This window comes from Stomoxys calcitrans, chromosome 5 (assembly GCF_963082655.1).
Source record: "Stomoxys calcitrans chromosome 5, idStoCalc2.1, whole genome shotgun sequence".
Taxonomy (NCBI): Eukaryota; Metazoa; Arthropoda; class Insecta; order Diptera; family Muscidae; genus Stomoxys; species Stomoxys calcitrans.
This window is the reverse complement of record NC_081556.1, coordinates 52,125,824-52,143,453: the sequence shown is the minus strand read 5'-3', so window position 1 is coordinate 52,143,453 and position 17,630 is coordinate 52,125,824. Positions and strand designations below refer to the sequence as shown.

The following is a 17,630-nucleotide window of genomic DNA, read 5'->3' as shown; positions in this document are numbered from 1 at the left end:
CAAACGATTAATTCGGATGTTTACTGTCAACAATTGGACAAATTAAATACAGCCATCAAGGAGAAGCGACCAGAATTGGTCAATCGTAAAGATGTCATATTCCACCAGGACAACGCTAGACCGCACACATCTTAAGTCACTCGCCAAGAACTGAGTGAGCTTGGCTGGGAACTTTTGATGCATCCACCATATAGTCCTGACTTTGCACCATCAGACTACCATTTATTTCGATCTTTGCAGAACTCCTTAAATGGTAAAATTTTCGGCAATGATGAGGCCATAAAATCGCACTTGGTTCAGTTTTTTGCAGATAAAGGCCAGATGTTCTATGAGCGTGGAATACTAAATTTGCCAGGAAGATGGCAAAAGGTTATCGAACAAAATGGCAATCATATATTTGATTAAAGTTCATTCTAAGTTTTATTAAAAATGCATTTACTTTCTTTTAAAAAATCCGCAATTACTTTTTAGGCAACCCAATATATCCTCCACCATAGATCGCATTTGTCGAGTTCTTTTCCCGATATCTCTTTTTAGAGCAAACAAAGGATATAAGAAAAGAATTGATTTAATATTGGAGCTATATCAAGTTATGGTCCGATTCGGACCATAATTGAATTAAATATTGGAGACCATAGTAGTAGTTCAAGCCATTGTGTAAAATTTCGGCTAATTCGAGTAAGAATTGCGACCTTTAGGGGCTCAAGAAGTAAAATAGAGAGATCAGTTTTTATGGGATCTGTATCAGACTATAGAACGATTCGGACCATATTTAACACGTATGTTGAAGGTCATAGAAGAAGCCGTTGTATAAAATTTCAGCCAAATCGTATAATTATTACGCCCACTGGAGGCTCAAGAAGTCAAGATCCCAGATGGATTTAATTGGCAGCTATATCTGGTTATTGATCGATTTGACCCATATTTGACACAGTTTTTAGAAGTCATAACAAAACACCTCATGCTAAATTTCAGCCAAATCGGACAAGAACTGCGTCATCTAGTGGTTCAAGAAGTCAAGATTCAAGATCGGTTTATATGGCAGCTTTATCAGGTTATGAACCGATTTAAAGCATACGTAGCTCAGTTGTTGGAAATCATAACCTGACACGTCGTGCAAAATTTCAGCCAAATCGGAAAGGAATTGCGCCCTCTAGACGCTCAAGAAGTCAAGACCTCAGATAGGTTTATATGACAGCGATATCAGTTTATGGACCGATTTCAGCCATACTCAACACAGTTGTTGGAAGTCATAATAAAACACCTCATGCAACATTTCAGCCAAATCAAAAAAGAATTGTACCCTCTAGAGGCTCAAGAAGTCAAGATTCAAGATCGGTTTATATGGCAGCTTTATCAAAACATGGACCGATATAGCCCATTTACAATCCCAACCGACCTACACTAATAAGAAGTATTTGTTAGCGTGTTAGGGAAAGTTAGTGTGCTTTCGACAGACAGACGGACGGACGGACATGGCTAGATCGACTTAAAATGTCATGACGATCAAGAATATATATACTTTATGGGGTCTTAAGCGAATATTTCGAGGAGTTACAAACAGAATGACGAAATAAGTATACCCCCATCCTATGGTGGAGTGTATAACAAATATGACACCGATCATTATAAACGGTCTTGTGATTGAAGTTGCTGACAACATTCTTTTGTTGGCAGTAAAATTGCCCAGGAATGATAATCGGAATCAGGCTTCCGTAAATGTATCAACAATACTAAAAATGTCCTTCCCAAACTCAACAAAGTTTGGAGCTGCAGTGACTTTACTTTTTACTTAAATTAGCTATTACAGAACATTTGTTCGATTTGCCGAACTAAGAATAGCTTTCCAAGCGCCCTTCTCCAATATTTGGCACCTACTTTCGAGATGCATTTCACCACTTGATCTTTCCATCGGGCTCTTGGACGTCCCGGTTTGCGTGTACCATCGTGATCGCATGCAAAAGACTTCTTCGCTGGGGCTTCTTCATTACTTCTGACAACATGATCTAGCCGTAGCAAACGTTATAATTTGATACGTTTCACAATGCTAACGTCCTCATACAGCTCACACAGTGCGTGGTTCATGCAATGCTCTCTTTCTCTCTCAAACACTCCAAGGACTGCCCCGTCTGTTTCTGATGAAGTACCCATGCCTCGGAACCATATAAGAAAGCTGGCCTTGTGTCTAAACTGCTTTCTTAATCCAAAGTACCATTTTTTGCTAATATTATTTTGTGCTATATTTCAAAACTGGTGAAAAAAATAGCTGACTATCTTAAAATTGTGGTTCCCAACGTTATTCATATTTTTGTTTTATACGCTCTGGTGTACAATACGGTGTGGGATTTGATACTGTCCATTTTGTCTTATCTCTATTACCACTCTCACTGATTCTCTTTCGACTCTTTCAAAGGTTGCAGTTACTACTTTCGTTGACCGACCCATTATGTAGATGTCGTCGGCATAAACGAGTATGTGTTCTCTTGTAAGTAGTGTGTCTGAGAATTCCCCACAAAGATTTTTTTTGAGGTTAATTTTAGTATTTAGACCGCACAACAAGCCGATTGCTGGCTTAGGTTTATGTCCACAGTGGCATGAGGCGGATTAATGCCCGCACCCTCTTTTTAATCTAACCTAACTTAGTGTATCAGCAAGCGTCATCCTGCAGAGGCTTATTAGTTTTGAAGAGGCTTATTAGTTTTTAAGGGATACCAAACTCAGACATGGCTTGAAATAACTTTGAACGTGTAGGGTTTTCGAAAACGGCTTTAAAGTCAACGAAGAGAAGGTATGAGTTGACCTTCCCGGGTACTTCTTGGGTTTTTCCAGGGTTGGCGCAGTGTGAATTTCTGGTCCATGGTGGATTTACCAACTCGTAAAATGCATTGATAGGGCCAAATTTTTTCATTGAGTTTAGGTTTTAATCCTTCACACAGTACACTCGAGAGTATCTTGTATGCGATGGGGAGAAGACTTATTCCTCTATAAATGGTCTTGTTTCCTTTCTAGTTTACGGGACAAGCGTTCTTCTAGTCAGATCGCGCAGACGAGCTGATGCATACGACTTATCAGCTTGTCGCTTCTAGTCTAAAATAGTTCAGCGGGTAACCCATTGGCTCCAGCTACCTTGTTGTTCTTCAGTCGGGTCACTGTTACTTGGACCTCATTCTGACTATGAGGTTAACATTATATACCGTCACACAGTGTTGCCGAATCGAAAAATCTTGGAAATAATTCTGGAGTTTTTGAACGGATAGAGATATGTACAAGAAACTTTATACAGTCAATGTTGAAGTATTTTCCAATAAGTACGAAAAATTTAGGAACCCAAGTGGGTTCAGAGGCTTATCCATGGGGATTGAAATTTGGTCACCTCGAGTATGTCAATTTTTGTTCTGCTTGTCAAACAGTCATTTATGGACCTATCGGCTTGATTGAGATAGAGCTCTTAAAATCCTACAAAAGTCACTAGATTTCCTTCTTTATCTCTGCAGGAGGATGTGCCTGCACCAAAGTAATTCGTTTGATGTTTGATTCTTTGACTAAATTTCCGCACTTCATTACTTCATTCTGACTGATGTAAATCTCATTTCGCTCCTTTACATCTTAGTTCGCTTTGGTCTGCTGGTTCTTGTCTTCCGTCAGGGCATTGGCACAAATAAGGCTGACGTTGAAGAATTTAGCCCTTATGTGGATTGTGGCCAACGTCTCAGTGATATCTCAGAGATGCAGTAACATCTCATATAATACAAAATTTCGAATTTTCAACTGTAGTGCAAAATCTATTTTTCGACTCTTTACCATTGGATGGGGGCATTCTAATCAAGTCATTCCGTTTGTAACACCTCGAAATATTCCTCTAAGACCCCATAAAGTTTATATATTCTTGATCGTCTCGACGTTCTGAGTCGATCTAGTCATGACCGTCTGTCCGTCTGTCGAAATCACAATAGCGGGCAAAGGCGTAAAGCCAGCCGCTTAATACTTAATATTAATGTAGGTCATTGGGGATTACAAATGGGTCATTTTGGTTCAGATCTATGTGTAGCTCCTATAAAAACCGATCTCCCGATTTAACTTCTGAAGCTCTACGCGTTCGACCGCTATCGTGATTTCGACAGGCGGACGGAATTGGCTAGAGCCACTTAGAACGTAGATATGACCAAAATTTATATATTATTTTATGGGGTCTTAGACGAATATTTCGGGGTGTTATAAACGGAATGCTTAGATTAGTATTCCCCCATCCTTTGGAGGTGGGTATAAAAATTATATTAATACAATACTTTGAATTTTCTGGCCAAACTAAATTCCAAATGAAGAATGGCAATAACCAACACTAACCCTGTTCATGTACAAATCCCAAGCAAAAAATGGACTTGGTGGGTGGACTCTTTGCCGACCGAAATGTTGTAGGCTGGAACCCGCAGGGACAGCATGGTAGGTGACGCCTGACAAACAGATAAGTACGCTGTACAATCAGAGATTTAGAATCAACCCATACAATATGGAATCAAGCAAAGGTTTTGGCCACTGACATAGTTTGATGGAAAGAGCTTGTTGATGCCTTATGTTCACGCAGCGCTTCTTGCTATTAATCATATAGTTTTTTTCTTATACATACATATAAAATACTCCAATCTTCTTATATAAAAAAAATTAATTTGTGTTTGTTTGTGTGTTTCTTATAGACTCAGAAACGGCTGAACCGATTTTCTTAAAATTTTCACAGATGGTGCATAATGACCCCGTGTTGAAAATATGGTACTACATTTTTTGATATCTGATATCCCCTTATCAGAAACGCAAAACCGATCTTGTGTCTTGACTTCTTGAACCTGTAGAGAGCGCAATTCTTACCCGATTGGAATGAAATTTTGCACAACGTGTTTTGTTATGATGTCCAACAACTGTGCTAAGTATGATTCAATTCGGTTCATAACCTGATATAGCTGCGATATAAACCAATCTGGGATCTTGACCTCTTGAACTTCTGGAGGTCGCAATTATTATCCGATTGCCTGAAATTTTGTACAATGGAACCTCTCATGACCATCAACATACGTGTTTATCATGGTCTGAATCGGTCTATAGCCCGATACAGCTCCCATATAAATCGATCTCTCTATTTTACTTTTTGAGCCCCCAAAGGTCGCAATTCTTATTCGAATTGGCTGACATTTTACACAGGTCTCCAACATATAATTTAATAGTCATCTAAACCAGATCATATCTTGATATCGCCCTAATAGCAGAGCAAATCTCTTCTTATATCATTTTTTGCCTTAGAAGAGATGTTGGGAAAGAACTCGACAAATGCGCTCCATGGTGGAGGGTATATAAGATTCGGCCCGGCCGAACTTAGCACGCTTTTACTTGTTTTTTTTTTTTCACTGTGTAGCCACAGTGAACTGAACAAACTAGTGAAACAAGGCAAATAAAGAGTTTCAAATGCAAAGTTTTTTTTTTTTATTTTTTTACTATATAAAATAGCCTAACCTTTAGAGCATATTTTTCTTTACTTAAACGAAATAAAAAATTAAATATACATGTATTCGATATTGCAATTATACTATCCAAAAATATTATCATAAACCTTTCCCCAAAATCCATTTCTTCGCACTGCTAGAATTTCTTGATCTGAGACAAATTTTTTATACTCCTTCAGATGTTTTGGATCAAGTGGACCCCAATCAGGAAGAGGCTTAAAAGCTTTCTTAAAACGCTCACCAAAGCTTAGATCTGGACCTGCACTGTGTGTGGCATAGAAGCCCCATATTAAAAGTTGACTAATACCCACAGCGGAGATACACCAGCCAAGAGCTATAATGAGGGTCGAATTAACGCATTGTAATACATTCAACAAAATGTTACTATGAACTTACCATAAAAACCCTCAGGATATCGTACACCATTGTACTGTATCGGTTCATAGTCGACCAACATGTAAATTAATACCGCCGTAATAAAAAGTGGTGTAATGATGGACCAACAGATACGGTAGTAAATCGAGGTATTGACATCCAGCATGAATTTTATGTCGCGACATATGTTTTTAACACCTAGAAAAATAAATTTATTTATAGCATAAAATATATATGAGTGGTAAAATTAAAGTAAGCATGAGTAAATGTAAAACGGATATGTCTTTGCTTGTTGGTATAAGAAATCGCTTCCGCAGTAAAAATTGGCAACAAGGTTTAAGACAAGAACATCATCTATGTAGTATAGTGTAGTGCAGTGTAGTTTTTATACCCCCCACAATAAAATGTGTGGGGGGGAAGGTGGCCATCGTGGCGTTTAGGTTCACTTTCCACCTATGACACTGAACGCCGGGGTTCAAATCCTGGTGAGAACATCAGAACAATATAATTTCAGTAGTGTTAATCCATTATAATGTTGGCGACTTTTGTGAGATAATATGCTATGCTAAAACTTCTACTTAAAAAGGTGTCGCACTGCGACATGACGTTCAGAGCCGGCTGTAAAAATGAGGCTCCTTATCATTGAAACTAAAACTTCAGAATCAGACGGCACATATTGATATGTGAAAAGTTTGTCCCTGTTCCTTAATGGAGCGTTCATGGGCAAAATTTGCTTTACAATAAAATGGGGGTTTTCTATCTTCAAAGTGAATTGGACTGCACTCATTGATATTTGAGAAGTTAGACCCTGTTCCATGGTGGAAGGGCAAGGGCAAAATTTTCATTTGCATACTACCTTCAACATTCCGTTTGTAACTACTCAAAATATTGGTATAAGACCCACATAGTATATACATATAAATTTGATCTTCATAGCATTTTAAGTCGATCTACCCATGTCCGTCCGTTTGTCGAAAGCACGCTTTCTATCGAAGAACTAAAGCTAGCTGCTTGAAATTTTGCACAAATATTTTTTATGAATTAGGGTCTAATCTGCTACAGTTCATGTATAATCCATGTTTAAATATAGTTCCCATATAAGCGTGAGTCTCTAGATAGGATGATTCTTATCCGATTTGGCTGAAATTTTGCACGATAACCTTCTTGTGACCCTAACCAAGTAGTACCAAGTATGGTCCGAAAACAAATTATACTTCTTGACCCTCTAAAAGGCGAAATTCGTAAAGGATTTGGCTGAAATTTTGCAAGATGATTTCTCCAGTGACATCGATTCTCTATATCAAGCCGGGCTTAAATCTGCCCATGATCTGATGTTGCTTTATTTAAGTGGATCACTCGATTTAACATCTTGAGCACATACTTATGACAATTCTTATCTAAACATACAAAAAATCCATGGGATATTCCTTAACTTACAATATTAATGCAATATTATATTCAAATGGATAACCATTTGAATACAATATTGCAAACCGCACATGCTGCTCGGTTATGATAACGATATTGACATTTTTGTTCGGACATTGCAATATACAACTCCGATTATTGAAATATGTAAGAGTCTCTCAACTATCTGGCAGTTGCGGAAATAACGATTGGTTTTTTATTAGCTAAGTTCTTCAGGGTGGCAGCACTAGTTGATAAGTCCAAAGTCGTCTGTGAAAATTGCAAGTGTTCAGTACACTCTGCTATTTCATCATAGAGAAAATCACAAACGAGCAACGACTGAATCTCGATAGGTGAATGGGCCTTATAACAGCTTGATGGCAATCCAATGTTTTGTCGAAAACTGTGTTCAGTAATGAGATTAATTTCAAGGTACATGAATATGTAAACAACAAAAACTGTCGCATCTAGGGTGAAGAATAGCTATATGCCGACAAGAGTTACCGATTCATCCCAAAAAGAATGATAGTTAGTGTAGTTTATGGGGTGGTGGCATCGGCGGCTTTGTGAGTTGGCCAACATAGATCATGCAGTTGCAGTTTATCCCTTGAAATGGCTTTTTGAGTTGGCCACCATAGATCTTGCGGTCTAACGCCTCTTGATTATTTCATGTGGGGTTATGTGAAGTCGTTCGTTTATGTTGATCGTTTATCGCCCTATGATCTGATGTAGCTTTATATAAGTGGATCACTCGATGTTTCATCTTCAGCACCTACTTAAGACAATTCTTATTTTAACATACAAAAAATCCATGGGGTATTCCTGACCTTACATAATCCATTTGAATACAATATCGCAAACCGTACATGCTGCTCGGTTATGATAACGATATTGAAATTTTTGGTCGGACATTGCGATATATACCTCAGATTATTGAAATATGTTAGACGAGTCTCTCAAAGATCTGGCAGTTGGGTGGCAGCACTAGTTGATAAGTCCAAAAGCCATCTGTGAAAATGAAAAGCGTTCAGTATACTCTGCTATTTCATCATAGAGAAAATCACAAACGAGCAACGACTGAAACCCGATGGAATGGGCCTTATAACATATTGATGGAAATCCATTGTTTCGTCAAAAAGTGTGTTCAGTAATGAGATTTATTTCAAGGTACATGGATACTTAAACAACAAAAACTGTCGCATATAGGATGGAGAACAGCTATATGCCGACAAGAGATACCGATGCTTCCCAAAAAAAAAAAAAAAAAGATAGTTGGTGTAGTTTATGGGATGGTGGCATCGGCGTATAATTTTGTTCATATCGAGCGATGATACACGACAAGATGGTGCTCGTGAAACAGTGGATATATTGAAGTATGCATTTAGTAAGCAGTTTGTCTTTCGAAATGGCTTTGTGAGTTGGCCTCCATAGATCATGCATTGGAGTGAGGACGAACGCTATTGATTTTGAACAAGATCGGTTCAGATTTGGATATAGCTCCCATATATATCATTAATCCGATATGGACTTTTAGGGCTGTAGAAGCCACAATTTTGGTCCGGTCTTTACAAAATTTAGCATGAGGTGCTTTATTTGATGTGCGCAAAATTTCAAAAAAATCTGTCCAGATTTAGATATAGCTCCCAAATATAACTTTCATCCGATATGGAATTTTATGACTATAGCAGCCACAATTTCGATCCGATCTTTACAAAAATTTGCACGAAGTGTTTTCTTTAAAGTTTAAATATGACTGCAAAATTTCATAAAAATGTTCAGGTATAGATATAGCACCCATATATATCTTTTATCCGATATGGAGTTTTGTAGCGGCAACAATTTTGGTCCGATCTTTACAAAATTTGGCATGGGGTGCTTCATTTGACGTCTTCATGTGTGTGCATAAAAAATCGGTCTTTTATCCGATTTGGACTTAAAGGCACAATTTTGGCCCTACAAAAATTTGCGTGAGTTGTTTTATTTCAGTCCCAATGCGAGCGCAAAATTTCATAGAAATCGGTTTAGATTAAGATGTAGCTCCCATATTTATCTTTTGTCCGACATGGTCTTTTAAGGCTGTAGACGCCACTATTTTAGTCCGATCTTAGGTGTTTTATTTGGTCCTTTAAGGCTGTAGAAGCCACTATTTTAGTCCGATCTTGGGAGTTTTATTTGACGTCTTAATACGTGTGCAAGATTTCATAAAATTCGGTTTAGATTTCATCCGAAATAGACTTTAGCCTGTAAAAACCACAATTTTCGTCCAATTTTTCATGAGACGTTTTATTTGACGTTCGAATACGTGCGCAAAATTTTATTAAAATCGGTCCTGATTTAGATATAGCTCCAATGTATATATTTTATGCGATTTGGACTTTTAAGGCAGTTAAATGCACAAATTTGGTCATATCTTTACTATATAAAGCGTGAGATGTTCTATTTGACGTCCCAGTATGTGTCATCAAAATTGGCACAGGTTTCGATATAGCTCCCATATAATCTTTTATCCGATTTGGCCTTCTAAATTCAAATTTGTTGTCCTATCGTAGGAAAATCTTACATGGTTCTATTAGATATTGCAATAGGTATCCAAATTAAAGACCGACTAGATTTCGAGATTTGTTCTATATATAAAAAGTACTACGTACACTAGGAAGTGTAGGGTATTATATAGTCGACTCCGCCCGACTTTGCCTTTCTTGCTGGTTTTTACATATTTTTCATCCGATATGGCCTTATAAGGCTGTGGTAAGCACAATTTTGATCCGATGGCGCAAAATTTCATTAAAATCGTTTTAGATTTATATCTTTTATATGATAGGCTTTTAGGGCTGTAGAATCCACAATTTTTGTACTATCCTAAGAAAATCTTACAAGGTTCTATTCAATATTTCAATAGGTATGCAAAATTTATATATTAAAAGAAATACGCGCACTCGGTAGTATAGGGTATTATATAGTCGACTCCGCCAGACTTTTGCCTTTACGATTTAATGGACGTAATTAACTTTGTTTATTGTAAATCCTTTAGCAGCTTCGCCTACAGTAAAAGGACATTTCTTTTGTTGTAAAACCAAAAACTCTTTAATGGCAACAGGGTTTCGATAGCCGCCAACGATTACTCGTGTACTGGACCAATAATCATTTTCTTGTGTCTCTCATACTAGAGAAAAAGTGCTCGTGTTTGAACGTATAGGCCAATAATGGGCAAAATTTACACCACTGCACAGTACTGTGTGCGTACACAAGAAAATAATTCCAAGCAAGCCCATGGTCTTGCAAGTGATTGCAATTGTGTGCTCGTTACTGGTGTAGAAATATGCTCCCACTTGTAGAAAATGTCCTTTATGTGAAACGAATTATTTTGTGCTACAATTCCTGGGAATATCTCTGTGAGGGAGACCTCAAGAGGTTGTATTACCATCAAAACTTTAGGCTATATCCTTAAACAATATATTATGCTGTAAAAGTGGTCGCGTATCATTCTAGAAATATAATTTAAGAAGATCTCTGTACGAACAAAAAGAGATCATAGGAAAATGGTCTAAACCCGTCCAAATGGAAGTAGTTCTTTAGAAGACATAAAGAAATCCCCAGTAACTGTTGTCCACTTGGGTGTAGAGAATTTTCCATTTGGTGTAAGCGCAAGATACCTGGGTGTTTTACTACACAGGAAACCCAACGTTTTGGAAAGAGCGAAAAAAGCAACTCTTGCCGTATTAATCTGCAAAATGGGGTTGTGTTGGACGGAACATCTATTGTTTAAACCTATGCTGGATTCTCTGCAGGGAGCGCATTCTTTGGTTAAACGGCGACAAGGCCCTATATGTCAGGCAGTGTGTTGATAGAAAGTAAAATACCATTATACCTAATAGAGCCTATGCAATTTTGCACCGGAAACGAAAGTCCAAGTGTTCAGATTTAGATGAAAACTCTACGTATGTGGGCCACAGTTTAAACAAATTATGTATACAAACTATGAACTTAAGCTTACCATAAACCCACGCCACGGATATCAGCTCGAATATTGCCAAAACAATGGCAACGAAAGTTACACCATAAAAGTCAATATAGCTCAACATGAACTGACCTCCAGGTGTTACATACATCAATCCAAAACCGTAACAAACCGAGGCTGTAACTACAAGGATAATCCAACGTTTGACCGTTGTAAAGCGATCACATATCACAGTGATGACTGTCGAAAAGACACCGGCATTGGTGCCAACACCCAATATGAATAACATCAGGAAAAACAAGACTGAGAATACCTGTATAGAGAATTAATATGAGTACTTGTGGTGATTCTGAGAATACATTTACTTACTTGTGGTACAGCTTGAAATTTTGAGATGGCATCGGGGTATGAAATAAAGGCTAAACCTGGACCCTCCTTTACTACACTCTGTATATCGGAGGTATTTGACTCATGGGCTAAATTGCCCAAAATGCCAAATATAATAATGCCCGAGAGCATAGAGGTACATGTGTCCAATGTTGTTACAATGTTGCAATCCCTTTAAGTATACGAATAAAACATATTTTTTAAGTAATACATGGTTCGAAACTCACCTCCTGATATTGTGACGAAAACGGTTGAACGAAGCATACATGATGATGCAACCATAACAAATGGAGAGTGAAAAGAAAACCTGAGTGACAGCAGCATACCATACTCTGGCATCGAGTACCATGTCCCATTGTGGCGTTAAGAAAAACAACACTCCGTCAAAGGCGCCTGGTAATGTTAGAGCGCGTATCAGAAGAATCAACATTACCACATAGGGGAATATGGCCAAAAAGTAGGAGGCTTTGCCTGAACTTTTGATACCCTTAAAGACAACCCCTGAAATACAAATCCATGCAAAGGCAAGTGTAAGTGCCAGCGTCCAGTTGGGAACTCCAATGCCATCATCAATGTTATCTTTCTCCCGCAGAATTATATTGCTGTATTAAATAAAAAAGAGTTATTGGCAAGTTTTATTAAAGTTCAAAAATCTCTTAAATCTTACACAAAATAAAACTCGGCTGAGGTTTTCCTCACTTCACCACCTGTGGGTGGCGTTTCATCCTTGTATTTGGAATCGATGCACATGTCACCCCATTCCTCGCGGCAATAACTCCAAGGCAGTGTGGAATAGAATGAATCAATCAGATAACGTAATGTTAGAGCCATTAATGAGGAATAATAACCGGCTACGAAAAATATGGCAATGTATTGGCCAAAACCAACTCCTAAAATACAAAATTATAATAAATATCTTCAACTATATAATACATGTTCTGAAGCACTTTACCTCTCATAATGGGCGCATAATCATATACCTTGAGACTTCCTCGACTGGAAAATTGACCCAGAATCATTTCCAAATAATAGACTGGTTTGCCCACCAACACAAGTGTTATCAGATAGGGTATTAAAAAGGCTCCACCACCATTTTGTAGAGCAATGAATGGAAATCGCCACACATTTCCCAAGCCAACGGAGAGGGCAATGCAGGACATTAAAAACTCCAGGTCATTACCCCAATTATCACGCTTTGGTGAATTTGGATCTTCGACATCAACATTTGTAGCATTCTAGGAAAATAATGGGAGTTAGAGTGAGTAAGTTGAAAGACATTTGGCAGTATTATGCAATTAGGCTTATGACAAAAATAAAAAAAATGCACGAACATTCCACTGAGGAACAGGGGCAAACTTGTAACATATCAATGAGGGCTGTCCAATTCAAGCTTAAGCTCAGAAGCCAATTCCGAATGGCGTGCCGCAATGCGACACCTATTTGGGGAGGAGTTTTTACATGGCAAAGTAACTCACAAATGTCGCCAGCATTAGGAGGGGAAAACCTCCGCCGCAGTTTTCTAAAAGTTAGGTACATATGCCGTACAATTATCAAAAAAGACCGCTTCTACGTCCCTTCTTCAAGAAAAACCTTTCATTATATCCAAGTGCGAAATAGCTAGGTTATCTATGGTACCCCAATTACCGCTGAATCCAGATTTGATTACATTCAATATTTTTTATTTCCAAGTAGCAAATAAGGCGTTGAGTTATCATTCGTTCGAAAAATTTTCACAAAAAAATTTGTTTAACTTTAACTTTCTTTACCCACCACCGAAGGTTGGGGTTATATTCATTTTGCCATTCCGTTTGCACCACACCGAAATATCCATTTCCGACCCTATAAAGTATATATATTCTTGATCAGCGTAAAAATTTAAGACGATCTAGTCATGCCCGACCGTCCATCTGTTGAAATCACGCTACAGTCTTTAAAAATAGAGATATTGAGCTAAAACTTTGCACAGATTCTTTTTTGCCCATACGCAGGTTAAGTTCGAAGATAGGCTATATCGGACTATATCTTGATATAGCCCCCATATGGACCGATCCGCCGATTTCGGGTCTTAGGCCCATAAAATCCACATTATGATACGCTTTTGCTGACATTTGAGACAGTGAGTTGAGTTAGGCCCTTCGAAATCATTCTTCAATTTGGCCCAGATTTGGATATAGCTGCCATATAGACCGATCCGCCGATTAAGGGTCTTAGACCCATAAAACCCACATTTATTGTCCGATTTTGCTGAAATTTGGGACAGTGAGTTGTGCTAGGCCCTTCGACATCCTTCTTCAATTTCGCCCAGATTGTTCCAGATTTGGATATAGCTGCCATATGCACCGATCTCTCGATTTAAGGTTTTGGGCCTATAAAAGGCGCATTTATTGTCCGATGTCGCCGAAATTTGGGACAGTGAGTTAAGTTAAGCCCCTCGACATATTTCTGCAATTTGGCCTAGATCGATCAAGACTTTGATATAGCTACCATACAGACCGTAGCATGTTGTCTGCTACTGAAACCTCGACTGGTGGAGCGGCTGCTCCAAGCTCCACTAGCCGACAGACTACGGGGTTTTTGACGAAGACACCTGGTTCGAGTCTAAAGGACAAAGCCGAGCCTATTCTTTCTCCGCATGCCTATAATTTGCCTAGGCCATCGGCCTTCCTCAGCAAACAAACACGCTCTTTAAGAGGTTGGAATAATAGAAGTCGCATCGCTCTCAGGTTTAATGAGAGGCTTGGTGCGAATGTTCCTAGGACTCTTACTGCACAGGCTACACCAAAGACTACACGTCTTGATTCGGAAACTGCACCTCAGTCAGACAAAAGGCTGCGGTCACCTCGAGGGCATCCCATGCCTAAAATAACCTTTGCTAAAGGCGCTCGGGACAGTTTGGTGATGGCAGTTGTCGACAAGGGAGAAGAACAGTGCTGCATACCTAGAAATAATTGGAGTGGGATAGTCATTGGACTGTGATCAGTATACTCCGATGTCTTTGCGGAATTTCTTGGTTCTCCTCCAGTTTGTGACGATACAGGCTGGGATCGAGGCCCATACAGACTAATTGCCTTCGGCGATCCACGCTCAATTGAAATGTATCGTTGTGAGCTAAAAAATATTGATGAGATCTGGCCAGGTGCAGCATTAGATTTAGTCAAGAAGCAAGATATTCCTTCTCTACCAATGGCGCATGCTTGCATACCAAGGATTCCCTCAGATCCTGAAGCGATACTTGGAAGACAAAGGGAATGTAATCCCAATCCTACAACCACCGACTGGAAGATTGGATGAGGCTGATGGTGACCGGAGACATGCAGTTTTCTTACTTAACTCCGGCTATCTCGCAGACCTCAACAAGTCTGAAGGGGTTGTATCCTACGGATTCCACAAGTTAAAACTGAAGGTCTATAGAAGCGGTGGGGTAGGGGAATCAGGAGACGACTCAGCACTATTCCTGATAGAACCCTTAGCACTATTCCTGATATCCTTGGTAACAAAAGTTATATAGACTTGTATGCGGATGGTTCCAAACCAAACGACCAGGTGGGATTTGGGATGTACTCTAAAGATCTAGAACTGGTCATATCGAAGAGGTTCCCGACCACTGCAGTGTGTATCAAGCAGAGATCCTTGCAATTAAGGAAGTGGTGCAATGACTAAGATATAATGTCATTACGATGATTGGCATGCATATCTTCTCAGACATCCATTAAATCCCTGGAGAACGTATCTCTGAACACAAAAACCGCCCTCGACTGTAGCAGATCTCTCAACGAGATGGCTGATCAGTTCAAAATTCACCTGTTCTGGATGCCGGGCCACAGAGATATCCCAGGGAATTGTAAAGCAGACGAGCTTGCGAGACTAGGAACTGCCTTACACACTCCAGAGACACTGGAATTTGTGGGTATACCTCTAGCGGCATGTAAGCTAAGTTTTCAGGACCAGGTCCGAAGGACAACGAATGATAGTTGATCACAAAGAGGGGGCTGTGAGCATTCCAAAACTATGTGGCCTCATCTAGACTTGAAGAGGTCTACTGCTTTGCTGTGATTGGCTAGAACAGACGACTCAGTCAATGTGTCCGTCATGACAGGACACTGTCTAATTGGAAAATATGCTGACAGACTGATGGTTGCCAGCAACGACTTTGGCAGAAGCTGTAAGGACATCGAGGAAGAAGAGACTATAGAACACCTTTTGTGTGTGTGTCCCGAACTAGCAGTCAGAAGGAGTTCCACTTTAGGTTCTCATTTCTTTGAGAACCTGTCTGATTAGGCAAGTTTGAAAAGGTTGCGTAATGGACGAGCAAGCGTCGAAGAACACCTGCGCGAGACTAGTGTTAATATGCCATCCGGGCCCGAGGACTTATTTACGGCTAGATTCTCAAGAACCCTTTTAACTCCACCAGTTCGAAAAAATATCTGCGGCATGATGCCAGATACATTTTCGAGGGGATTGGTTGATTGCTATTCAGCTAACCAATAGGTTAGCCTTATCAACCGGGTCAGTGAACGTTTGATTATCATTAAAAAGAGTTGGAATTGATGAAGAATTACCTTTTATCCATTTCACGAACGACCAAAAGCTCTTACTTCCTCGTGTAAAAGCAAGAACCTTAGTAAGCAGGCGCTGTTATTTTTGCACATATAAATACCTACTATGTGATAGATATTTCTTTATCGCAAAAATGTCACCTAACAATGAATGTGCCTTGGAAATTCTGGCAGGAATTTGTGTGATGCTGTAATGATTTTTGTCATTGGACATACCAGCATTTTTGTACCGAATCTTACAAATTTGATACTTTCCTAGTTTACCATCCGCACTCGTCCAAGCCGCTTTATATACAGACTGTTCTCTGCTCAGTCAAAACAAAAAGGAAAAAATGTTGTATGTGAGAATGTGTCTTTACCATTGGCGAGCACACCTTTGCAATTATTTGTAAGCCCATGTATCTGCTTGGGATTATTTTCTTGTGTACGTTTAAAGTAATGTGCAATAGAGTGAGTATTTTTGCCAACCACTGGTCTATGAGAGACACAGGGGAATAATTACAATTATTAAAAAGTTTTTGGTTTTCAACAAAAGAAAGGTCCTTTTAACGTAGACGGTAAAATAACCAAAGTTAGGTACTTTCAATAATACTACGTTTATGGCAACCGTTTGGTATGTTAAAGCGAAAAGTTACACGGTTACAATAAAAGCAAAACTTCGTGACAAAAGTATTTTGTTTGTCGTAAAAATTTTTTAAACAATTTTTTTTTTGCTTATAGTTGTCCCAGTTTCTCTTGTCAAAATTCCACGAAGGCCTGCGTTCAAGCGAAGGCATGAATCTATTGTATGTATATTAGTATTGGAAAGTTATAACTGTTGTGCAAATCGTCGCATATATTTTATTCGAAATACTGCGAAATTCCGGGAGATATAACACTTAAAATGATTGATTAAGTGATCTAGGTTTGTCGTAGCTCACATTAAATAACACTGGTAGATACAATAGAAGTCTTCTTTTTGTTTTTTAAGGAAACATTTTTTTCCAATTTTTTCTTTACTTACTTCATTTTGCCAAAAATCATCTTGCGTTGCAGGCAAATCGGACTGTGATTTATTGTATGCCGGATTGTCTAGGCCGGAAGTTTGAGCCATAATGTTTTAGTACTTTTTTTTGCCAGATTTAAATTATTTAATTAAAGTATACTTCATTCGTAGGACTTTACACGTCACATATTCCCTGTTTAAAGGATTAATCTAACGACCTGATTCCACTGGTGGTGACAAATAAACTGATCAATGCAAATTAAGGTGGTGAACGAATTGACCATCAAATCACTCTTAGTTGGGTAGCATGATAAAAATAATAATTATCTTTGTGTTATATGGTCTGTGATAAAATGCCATGGAACTCACCAAACCAATTACGGCGCCAACAAAATTCAAAATTTCTACGAAAAACTTTGAAATCTTTATGACGATTGGCCATCATAAAAATATGTCGAATTTTGCTAGAGAGG

General features: G+C 38.7%; 1 protein-coding gene across 1 annotated transcript; it reads right to left on the bottom strand.

Moving 5' to 3' along the window:
* Positions 1-5,559: 5,559 nt before the first annotated feature.
* On the bottom strand, positions 5,560-17,265 carry LOC106087554 (sodium-dependent nutrient amino acid transporter 1). Its single transcript, XM_013252632.2, has 8 exons — positions 17,176-17,265; positions 12,569-12,851; positions 12,284-12,506; positions 11,844-12,218; positions 11,599-11,788; positions 11,266-11,542; positions 5,886-6,062; positions 5,560-5,823 (listed from the first exon to the last, which is right to left on the bottom strand). The coding sequence occupies exons 1-8, from the start codon at positions 17,263-17,265 to the stop codon at positions 5,573-5,575; spliced, it is 1,866 nt and encodes a 621-aa protein (XP_013108086.2). The 3' UTR covers positions 5,560-5,572.
* Between the last annotated feature and the right edge of the window lie 365 nt (positions 17,266-17,630).

Coding starts and splice junctions, on each gene's coding strand:
- LOC106087554 (XM_013252632.2), bottom strand. CDS start 17,265: ATGGCTCAAACTTCCGGCCTAGACAATCCGGCATACAATAAATCACAG. Junction 12,507..12,568: donor TTATGCGCCCATTATGAGAG/GTAAAGTGCTTC, acceptor TTTGTATTTTAG/GAGTTGGTTTTGGCCAATAC. Junction 5,824..5,885: donor ATATCCTGAGGGTTTTTATG/GTAAGTTCATAG, acceptor CCCTCATTATAG/CTCTTGGCTGGTGTATCTCC.